The sequence below is a fragment of the Salvelinus fontinalis genome, chromosome 40 (assembly GCF_029448725.1).
Source record: "Salvelinus fontinalis isolate EN_2023a chromosome 40, ASM2944872v1, whole genome shotgun sequence".
NCBI lineage: Eukaryota > Metazoa > Chordata > Actinopteri > Salmoniformes > Salmonidae > Salvelinus > Salvelinus fontinalis.
The window spans coordinates 7,352,211-7,363,692 of record NC_074704.1 but is presented as its reverse complement, the minus strand read 5'-3'; the positions used below and the strand labels follow the sequence as shown (position 1 = coordinate 7,363,692).

The following is an 11,482-nucleotide window of genomic DNA, read 5'->3' as shown; positions in this document are numbered from 1 at the left end:
TAACTTCTGTCATACAGAATCCTTGGCCAGAATGAGGGGTTGACACTCTATCACGGCTGTTGAAAGGAGAGGACCAAGGTGCAGCGTCATTAGCGTGCATTTTCTTTATTAAATAAAAATGATGCCGAACAAAACAATTAAAACTACAAAAAACTAACTGTGAAGCTCAAAGGCTATGTGCCCTAAACAAAGACAACTTCCCACAATGACAGGTGGAGAAAGGGGTACCTAAGTATGGCTCCCAATCAGAGACAACGATAGACAGCTGTCCCTGATTGAGAACCATACCAGCAGCTATTTAAAACCTCTTTTGGCGCCAAATTCAAATGACAGAAAAAGTAACAATAATCATTCATGAAAATACAAGTGTACATCTGTTAAAATATTAACTTCTTGTTAATCCAGTCGCTTTGTCAGACTTCAAAAAGGCTTTACGGCGAAAGCATACCATGCGATTATCTGAGGACAGAGCCCCGCTTACAAAAGCATACAAACATTTCATATGCATATCCTAGCTTCTGGGACTGAGTAACAGGCAGTTTACTTTGGACACGTTTGTCATCCAAACTTCAAAATACTGCCCCCTAGCCCAAATAAGTTTTTAAGGGGGTCAGCCAAAGCACTACCCAGTACACAGGACTAATCTGAAATTTTTACTCGGAATCTATCCTGCCGATTGGATGGATACCATATTGGAGAGATCCAATATAGTGCTACATAACATGACTACATGACTCCTGACAGAGTAGTGAAACTCTTCTCCCAGTAAAATTGAACAGTGCTTCTACACCTGCATTGCTTGCTGTTTGGGGTTTTAGGCTGGGTTTCTGTACAGCACTTCGAGATATTAGCTGATGTACGAAGGGCTATATAAAAGAAACTTGATTTGATTTGAATCCTGGGGCAACATTATGGGTGAGATTTTCAAGCCGCAAGATATTTTCAAAGTGCAAAAAATTTCTTAGCTTTTCTCAAAGCTGCTATGAAGTGACTATTCATGCAATGTCATGACTTTGAGTTTTATTTTACTGCCGCAGAAACAGGAAGTGACTATGGCACAATTTTAGTTGTGCAATAGAGCGCGGATCTGTGGGACACAATACCTATTTTACACCACGAAAATTGTGCCCTAAGTTTGCATAATAATGCGACTCACTTGAGATTTGCTGGATGAATGTCATTGACCCCTGACCTCTAGACGGGGGTCCTTCTCCAGAAAAGTGTTACTACTTTAAAGCTAATTTCCTGCAATTTATTTCTGACACTTTATTCAGATAGTAATGAAACAGAGAAACAGGCAAATGGAGAGGAACAGTGGGAAGGTTTGGTCCCTGTTCTCAGGTGCAAAAGTTATGTAACATGTTCCGGGAGTGTTACAACTACAACAAGGCTCTGAACAGGAAACACTAATATTAATGGTTGATGGGAGTGGGGGAGTGTTACCATAACAACAAGACTCTGAACAGGAAACACTAATATTAATGGTTGATGGGAGTGGGGGAGTGGGGGAGTGTTACCATAACAACAAGACTCTGAACAGGAAACACTAATATTAATGGTTGATGGGAGTGGGGGAGTGTTACCATAACAACAAGACTCTGAACAGGAAACACTAATATTAATGGTTGATGGGAGTGGGGGAGTGTTACCACGACAACAAGGCTCTGAACAGGAAACACTAATATTAATGGTTGATGGGAGTGGGGGAGTGTTACCATAACAACAAGGCTCTGAACAGGAAACACTAATATTAATGGTTGATGGGAGTGGGGGAGTGTTACCATAACAACAAGACTCTGAACAGGAAACACTAATATTAATGGTTGATGACAGTGGGGGAGTGTTACCACGACAACAAGGCTCTGAACAGGAAAGACTAATAGTAATGGTTGATGGTTAATGGTTATGTTTAAAAGGTTGAAATAAGGCAGCGAAACAATATTACAATACATGAAAAAGAAAAACAGCATCAACAGTATTAAGAAATTGCAATGTTTTACAGAACACCAACTCATAAATAACTAGAGCACACAACTAATATTTCACAACTTTCATGATTCAATATGTACTTTATTTTGTTACCATAACAATAAGACTCTAAACAACCAGAAAAAATGTAAATAAACTATATTTTTTCATACGGAAAGAAGTATGTTCAATTGAAAATGTAAAATTAGCAGGTGCACGTCCTCTTCCTCGCACGCCCGCAGACTGATTTTCAACTGTGACTCTTTGTACCAAAACTCCAAATTCTTCCTCGTTTTTGAAGAAACAAGCCTGAAACCTTGAACAAAGACAGTTGACATCTAGTGGAAGCTATTGGAATTGCAAACTGGAAGCTGGAATTGCATAGGACCCATAGCTTTCCATTATAAGAGCCTGGGACCTAAAAAAAAAATATCTGGTTGGTTTTTCTTTGGATTTTCTCCTACCATATCAATTGTGTTATAGGATCATAAATTATTTTAACATTTCTACAAACTTCAAAGTGTTTCCTATCCAATGCTAACAATTATATGCATATCCTGGCTTCTGGGCATGAGTAACAGGCAGTTTACTTTGGGCACGTCAGTCAGGCGGAAATTCAGAAAACTAGACCCTAGCCCTAAGAAGGGGGAGTGTTACCATAACAACAAGGCTCTGAACAGGAAACACTAATATTTAAAGAGAGAGAGAGAGAGAGAGAGAGAGAGAGAGTGAGAGAGAGAGAGAGAGAGAGGTCAGCGCATATAGTTAAAATATGTCTCTTGTGATTGGTCGCCAGTGTGTGTATGTATCTTGTGATTGGTTGCCATTGACTCAGGTGTCTCTGGGTTTGCTGATTGTGGAGTAGATGGGAGGAGCCTCAGAGGAGCTGTGTGGATGATTGACAGTAGAGTAGGCGGGGCTTTGACCAAAGTTCACAGTAGCATAGTCACATGATGAAGTGCCCACTTTAGCAATGGAAGCGGTGGCTTCATTGGGGCAGCTGCCCTCTTTAGTAATGGTGTCAGTGGCTTCGTAGGGGAATCTGGGGATCTTGTGGAAGCTGACGCTGGAGTAGTGGAGAGAGTCAGATTGGCTTGTGGGTAAGTTGACGGTGGCATAGATGGTGGAGGTCGCAGCGTCTGAGTCTGACTGTAGGGGGCGCTCCTTTATCTCTTCATAGTCACCATCACCATGACAACCCTGGAAAGGAAGAAAAGGAAGAAGAGGAGTAGGGAGAGGGAGAGGAGGAGGAGGAGGAGGAGGAGGAGGCGTAGTAGAGAGAGAGAGAGGAGGAGGAGGAGGAGGAGGAGGATGAGGAGAAGAAGATGTAGGAGAGAGATACAAGGAGAGAGAGATAGACAGAGAGAGAGCGAGAGAGCGAGGGGGAGGCAGAGGGGAGTAGAGGAAGAGGAGACAATAGTATCACTAATAAAACACAACTCATTGACATCTTTCAATCCAAAAATAATTATTATAATACAGACACTGACCCCTTCATTGATTCCTGTGTCTGGACTCACTCTGTGTGTTGAAGAGACAGATCCTGTGGAACACAACACACACACATCACTCAGAGAGAGAGAGAGAGAGGAAGAGAGAGAAGAGCGTTTCACATCCCCAGAACCAGGCAGGTGTCAGACACTCCTCAGGGACTATTCATTCTCTTCTTCTCAACCAGGGCGCAATGATGATGTGGATATTATGCAAATTCATTTATCTGAAATAAAACTGAAATATTTGAAAAAGGGGAACATACTCTCTTTTTATAGACCTGTGTGTGTGTGTGTGTGTGTGTGTGTGTGTGTGTGTGTGTGTGTGTGTGTGTGTGTGTGTGTGTGTTTCTCACCTGTGGCCTTGTTGTATTTCCATCTGTAGACTATGATCAGGCTGATCACCAACAGTAACACTACCAGACTAACAGACACCATGACGACCACTGAGGTACCTGGAAAACACACACACACACACACACACACACACACACACACACACACACACACACACACACACACACACACACACACACACACACACACACACACTGTTACGGAACAGATTAGACAAACCTACTGTTACACTATACTTGCTAAGTCTAGGGGTCGTGGCCTTGCATACTGTTCTGCAATTTGACTAGGTGTTCCGTAACCTGACTAGGTGTTCTGTAACCTGACTAGGTGTTCTGTAACCTGCTTAGGTGTTCTGTAACCTGACGAGGTGTTCTGTAACCTGACTAGGTGTTCTGTAACCTGACGAGGTGTTCTGTAACTTTGCAAGGTGTTCTGTAGTCTGACTAGGTGTTCTGTAACCTGACTAGGTCTTCTGTAACCTGAAATGGTGTTCTGTAGCCTGACAAGGTGTTCTGTAACCTGACAAGGTGTTCTGTAACCTGACAAGGTCTTCTGTAACCTGAAATGGTGTTCTGTAGCCTGACAAGGTGTTCTGTAAACTGACAAGGTGTTCTGTAACCTGACAAGGTGTTCTGTAACTTTACAATGTGTTCTGTAACCTCACAAGGTGTTCTGTAACCTGACTAGGTGTTCTGTAACTTTACAATGTGTTCTGTAACCTGACGAGGAGTTCTGTAACTTTACAAGGTGTTCTGTAACCTGACAAGGTCTTCTGTAACCTGACAAGGTGTTCTGTAACCTGACGAGGTGTTCTGTAACTTTACAAGGTGTTCTGTAACCTGACAAGGTGTTCTGTAACCTGACGAGGTGTTCTGTAACTTTACAAGGTGTTCTGTAACCTGACGAGGTGTTCTGTAACTTTACAAGGTGTTCTGTAACCTGACAAGGTCTTCTGTAACCTAACAAGGTGTTCTGTAACCTGACAAGGTGTTCTGTAACTTTATAAGGTGTTCTGTAACCTGATATGGTGTTCTGTACCTTTACAAGGTGTTCTGTAACCTGACAAGGTGTTCTGTAACTTTGCAAGGTTGTCTGTAACCTGACAAGGTGTTCGTATCTTTACAAGTGTAACGCTCGTCGTTGGAATGAGAAGAGGAGGACCAATGCGCAGCGTGGTATGTGTCCATGTCAATATTTTATGAATCAACTGGACACTGAAAATACAAAATAACAACGTGAAAGACAGAAACGAAAACAAAACAGTTCTGTAATGGTGCAGACACACAACAGAAAATACAATCACCCTTAAAACACAATGAAAAACAGGCTACCTAAATATGGCTCCCAATCAGAGACAACGACTGACACCTGCCTCTGATTGAGAACCATACTAGGCCAAACACATAGAAAAAGACAACCTAGACATAGGACATAGAATGCCCACCCACATCACACCCTGACCAAACAAAACATAGAAACATACAAAGCAATCTATGGTCAGGGCGTGACAGTACCCCTTCCCAAAGGTGCGGACTCCGGCCGCAAAACCTGAACCTATAGGGAAGGGTCTGGGTGGGCATCTGTCCGCGGTGGCAGCTCTGGCCGGGACGTGGACCCCACTCCACCATAGTCTTAGCCCGCTTAAGTAGCGTCTTTGGAGCGGCGACCCTCGCCGCCGACCTTGGACTGGGGACCCTAATAAAGGGCACCACTGGACTGAGGGGCGCCTCTGGACTCAGGCGGCGCATGACTGAAGGGCGTCTCAGGCGGCTCCTGACTGAAGGTCGGCTCAGGCGGTTCCTGACTGAAGGGCGGCTCAGGCGGGCTCAGGACAGACGGGCGGCTCAGGCGGCTCAGGGCAGACGGGCGGCTCAGGCGGGCTCAGGACAGACGGGCGGCTCAGGCGGGCTCCTGACTGAAAGGCAGCTCCTGACTGAAGGGCGGCTCAGGCGGTTCCTGACTGAAGGGCGTCTCAGGCGGCTCCTGACTGAAGGGCGTCTCAGGCGGTTCCTGACTGAACGGCGGCTCAGGCGGTTCCTGACTGAAGGGCGGCTCAGGCGGTTCCTGACTGAAGGGCGGCTCAGGCGGGCTCAGGACAGACGGCGGCTCAGGCGGCTCAGGGCAGACGGGCGGCTCAGGCGGGCTCAGGACAGACGGGCGGCTCAGGCGGCTCAGGGCAGACGGACGGCTCAGGCGGCTCAGGGCAGACGGACGGCTCAGGCGGCTCAGGACAGACGGGCGGCTCAGGCGTCTCAGGACAGACGGGCGGCTCAGGCGGACAACGGTGGTCTACATACAGACATGTCTACCACTAACCTACCCTCATATCATAACACTAACCTACCCTCATATCATAACACTATATACAGACATGTCTACCACTAACCTACCCTCATATCATAACACTACATACAGACATGTCTACCACTAACCTACCCTCATATCATATCATAACACTAACCTAACCTAACCTCATATCATAACACTAACCTACCCTCATATCATAACACTAACCTACCCTCATATCATAACACTAACCTACCCTCATATCATAACACTAACCTACCCTCATATCATAACACTAACCTACCCTCATATCATAACACTACATACAGACATGTCTACCACTAACCTACCCTCATATCATAACACTAACCTACCCTCATATCATAACACTAACCTACCCTCGTATCATAACACTAACCTACCCTCATATCATAACACTACATACAGACATGTCTACCACTAACCTACCCTCATATCATAACACTAACCTACCCTCATATCATAACACTAACCTACCCTCATATCATAACACTAACCTACCCTCATATCATAACACTAACCTACCCTCATATCATAACACTACATACAGACATGTCTAACACTAACATACCCTCATATCATAACACTAACCTACCCTCATATCATAACACTAACCTGCCCTCATATCATCTCACTAACCGACCCTCATATCATAACACTAACCTACCCTCATATCATAACACTAACCGACCCTCATATCATAACACTAACCTACCCTCATATCATAACACTACATACAGACATGTCTACCACTAACCGACCCTCATATCATAACACTAACCTACCCTCGTATCATAACACTAACCTACCCTCATATCATAACACTAACCTACCCTCATATCATAACACTAACCTACCCTCATATCATAACACTACATACAGACATGTCTACCACTAACCTACCCTCATATCATACCACTAACCTACCCTCATATCATACCACTAACCTACCCTCATATCATAACACTAACCTACCCTCATATCATAACACTAACCTACCCTTATATCATAACACTAACCTACCCTCATATCATAACACTAACCTACCCTCATATCATAACACTAACCTACCCTCATATCATAACACTAACCTACCCTCATATCATAACACTAACCAACCGTCATATCATAACACTACATACAGACATGTCTAACACAAACAAAAATGAGACTTGTACATTCAAATTTGTAAATGTCGATTTACCAAATCCGTTGACTAATTGTGATGATGATGGTGATGATGATGGTGATGATGGTGATGATGATGGTGATGATGATGGTGATGATGGTGATGATGATGATGGTGATGGTGATGGTGATGATGATGATGATTTTGAGATAAAGGTTTTTGTGGCTGGAAGTGCTGTAGTTGTTGTTGATTTTGTGATGGTGGTTGGTGCCACTGAAAACAATGGAAACAAGTGGGAAAATGTTTAAGCAAGGTGAGGAGAGGGAGAGAGAGAGTGATGGAGATGAAGTGAGAGAGAGATGGAGGGAGAGAGTCACAGGGAGAGAGAGAAAGAGAAAGAGAGAAAGAAATAGAGATAGAGAGATAGAGAGATATAGAGAGATAGAGAGAACGAGAGATATAGAGAGAACGAGAGATAGAGAGGAAGAGAGATAGAGATATAGAGAGATAGAGAGAGTGATAGAGAGATAGAGAGAGTGATAGAGAGATAGAGAGTGATAGAGATAGAGATAAAGAGAAAGAGAGATAGAGAGAGTGATAGAGAGATAGAGAGTGATAGAGATAGAGAGTGATAGAGAGAGGTAGAGAGAAAGAGATTGATAGAGAGAATGCACTGAAAGAAAGAGCCCGCAGAGCATTGTATGTAATAAAAATGAAATTATTAATATCAACATTCCAATTAGAATTTGGACCAAGATATTTGACACTGTAATCCTACCAATAGCTCTTTATGGAAGTGAGGTCTGGGGACCACTCAATAAACTGGACATTAAAATGTTGGACAAACATCCAATTGAAGCCCTACATGCAGAATTCTGTCAGAAAATTCTACAAGTCCAGAGAAATACACCAACTAATGCTTATGTAGGGCAGAATTGGGCCGCTTTCCAGTGGTAATGAAAATACGGAAAAGATCATAAGAATTTTGGCTCCATCTAAATTCAAGTCCAAATTCAAGTATGCAATTTAAAGCACTTCAAACCCAAGAGCTGAGCCCAGAAACGAGCCCTCTCAGTCAGCTGGTGTTTGACCTAACCAACCAAGCTGACACCAGCACTGCTTCAAAAGAAAGAATTCCAATAAACAAAATCATGAACCAATCAAAGGATTTACAACATTGGAAAAACAAAACAAAATCCCAAAGCCGACTAAATTTCTATCTGACCCTAAACAGAGAATATGAATTGGCTTCGTATCTCTACTCTGTCAGAGAGTAGTAGTAATGATGATGGTAGTTGTAGTAGTGGTAATGATGATGGTAGTAGTAGTAGTAGTGGCAATGATGATGATGGTGGTAGTAGTAGTAATGATGATGGTAGTTGTGGTACTGATGTAATGGTGAAGATGACAGTTAATTTGTTATGAGTTAGTTATAGTTTCATATTCCATGTTTAGCTTTTTATATTTAATACATTTCTACTACTGACTTACCATTTTATTGTTGTTATTTTTGTATTTAATTTTGTATTATTATTTACTACCATTTTATATTATTATTTGTTATTGTTTTTAATTTTATTACAATGTACTGTATATTGTATACATTGTTGCTTTGGCAATATTGAAACAATGTTTTTCATGCCAATAAAGCAGCCTGAATTTGAATTTGAATTTGAATTAGAGAAAGAGAGTGATAGAAAGAACAAGAGAGAGAGAGAGAGAGAGAGAGATCACAAGAGAGAGAGAAAGAGAGTGATAGCTCACCCTATCTCCCTGTCTCTCTTTCATCCACCTCCACCTCCATCTCTCTCTCTCTCTCTCTCTCTCTCTCTCTCTCTCTCTCTCTCTCTCTCTCTCTCTCTCCCTCTCTCTCTCTGCAGGTTTCATGATGACATTCATACTGATTCTTGGGGTTTTATATGTTGAACACATGACTGCTTAGTGATACTGAGACAGATATAGAAACACACAGTTATTACAGAGGAAGTTACTGTGTTCCACTACAAACACCCAGCCTCCACTAACACACTGACTAACATACTGTAGTTATAACTAATAGACTGATATAATAGAATGCTATATATTATTTACATGGTCAGACAGTATATAACATAGTTACTGCAGGTGGACAGCATGGAAAGCAGAGGAGGCTGGTGGGAGGATAAATAGGAGGATTGGCTCATCCTAATGGCTGGAATGGAATAGATAGAACGGTATTGATCCTCAAAGACACACAGAGTTTCCATGGTTTCCATGAGTTGATACTTTTCCATCCATTCCATTCCAGCCTTCACAATGAGCCCGTCCTCCAATATCTCCTCCCACCAGCCACCACTGATGTAAAGAGTTGATCCACTGACCCACAGAGAGGATAAATCTAGTGTAGTCTGCAGGTCTCCATCTTCTATCAGACACACACCAATATGTCCCAGAATCCTCTGGTCTCAGCTCTTTGATGTGCACAGTGAAGTTGGTCTTCTCACGGTTATCAAATAGGGAAAACCTGCCATTGTCTGCCATTTTGTTCTGTGTCCTAGATGTTATCTTATCTTCACATGTTGAAGGACTGTCCCCTTTACAAAATATCTTCTCTTTCTCCTCATTCTCCCGTGGATATTTACACCAGAGACTGACGACCTCCCCAACATGTCCTGTCTTCTTTACAGGTCTGTTCCTCCAATCTGTGAGGGACATTAAAAAAACACATGCAATTCTAATTTAAATAGAACATATTTCATCAAAAAGATAACTGTAACTTGTGTGTTTATGTTCACATGTTAAAGAGAAAGAAGAAGTTTATACTCACTTATAACAAGCAGCTTCACCTGTGTGATCAGTGTAATGTAACGTTGTTCTGTCCTGCTGGTTTCTACTCCACACCAGTAGGTCCCAGTATCATCTTCAGTCAGGTCCCTGATGGTCACTGTGGAGAATCTCTCTCTTCTTCTCTTAGAAATAGAGTATCTTCCTAGTTCTGAGTAATATGTACCGGATATCTGGTATTCACAGTCAGATTCACTGTCTTCCTTGCAGAAATACCTGATGCTGTCCTCACGGTCCTCTGAATAGTTGCATCTGATGGTAGCTTCTCCTCCCAGAAAGGCCGTCTCTGTGACTGACTTCTCACAGCAGTCACCTGTCAATAGGAACACACATCACAACCTTAGTCTAATACTATAGACTGACTTCTCACAGCAGTCATGTGTCAATAGGAACACACATCACAACCTTAGTCTAGTACTATAGACTGACTTCTCACAGCAGTCATCTGTCAATAGGAACACACATCACAACCTTAGTCTCGTACTATAGACTGACTTCATTGACTAGTGGTACTGATCATGTGATAACATATATAGCTAAATTAATTTTTTAAAGTTAATGTAAAAGTCTCTCACCCGTCTTCACATCCAGCTCTACCTCGGTATAACTGTCAGGTGTAAGTATAGCAGGTTTGGCCACTCCACACCAGTAGGTCCCTTCATCTTGTCTGGTCAGTTGTCTGATGATCACCTTGAAGTAGTTTCCTCCAGTGACGTCATACAGAGAGAATCTACCAGTGTGGAACCAGGTGTTCTTCCTCAGAGTAGTTATCTTCTTATCACAACTATAAGTCCACTTTGGTCCCTTACAGAAATATTTCTCATGACTTCTGTCTTCTGTGGAATAATGACAGTCGATGATGACAGTTCCTCCAGAGTATCCTGTCACTTTGAAGGAGCTCAAACAACCTGTCAATCAGACAACAGAAAATATGTTATCTGTAGTAGCAGCCTTTATAAGAAGACTAACTGGATGTTATTACATTGTTATAGAGAGTTATAACAAGCTTATTACCTGTCATGAAGGAGAGGAGGATGAATATCAGCAGGATCCTCATCTTGTTGTGTTCTCTACAGGTTGGTCCAGGTGTCTATAGGTCCTGATATAATGTTGTGTTCTCTACAGGTTGGTCCAGGTGTCTATAGGTCCTGATATTATAAGTCTACAACTCTCTCTGTTCTCTAATTTTAATAACTTAAAAACAAACTTCATGTACTTTATGTACTCTCTATCTCTCACTCTCTCTCACACTCTCTCACTCTTTGCGCTCTTACAATTATGTACTTCCCTATTTCTGCATCTCTCTCTCTCTACTAGTTTAAACCCTCCTACCACATGTTATTTCTGACAGCCCCTCCCTCTTCCTCCTTAACCAATCCTTAACCAATCA

The 11,482-nt window shown here is 42.4% G+C and overlaps 1 protein-coding gene across 1 annotated transcript; it reads right to left on the bottom strand.

Moving 5' to 3' along the window:
• Positions 1–2,049: 2,049 nt before the first annotated feature.
• On the bottom strand, positions 2,050–11,385 carry LOC129839228 (polymeric immunoglobulin receptor-like). The gene is made up of 8 exons (XM_055906539.1): positions 11,107–11,385; positions 10,668–11,000; positions 10,076–10,405; positions 9,630–9,950; positions 7,345–7,542; positions 3,815–3,913; positions 3,459–3,511; positions 2,050–3,168 (listed from the first exon to the last, which is right to left on the bottom strand). Exons 1-8 carry the CDS (start codon positions 11,147–11,149, stop codon positions 2,800–2,802), a joined length of 1,746 nt encoding a protein of 581 aa, XP_055762514.1. The 5' UTR covers positions 11,150–11,385; the 3' UTR covers positions 2,050–2,799.
• Between the last annotated feature and the right edge of the window lie 97 nt (positions 11,386–11,482).

Excerpts from the sequence above, each read along its gene's own strand:
- LOC129839228 (XM_055906539.1), bottom strand. The coding sequence starts at position 11,149 with ATGAGGATCCTGCTGATATTCATCCTCCTCTCCTTCATGACAG. Across the intron at positions 11,001-11,106 it reads CCTCCTCTCCTTCATGACAG|GTTGTTTGAGCTCCTTCAAA; the intron begins GTAATAAGCTTG and ends TCTGATTGACAG. Across the intron at positions 3,914-7,344 it reads ACAATTAGTCAACGGATTTG|GTACCTCAGTGGTCGTCATG; the intron begins GTAAATCGACAT and ends TGTGTTTTCCAG.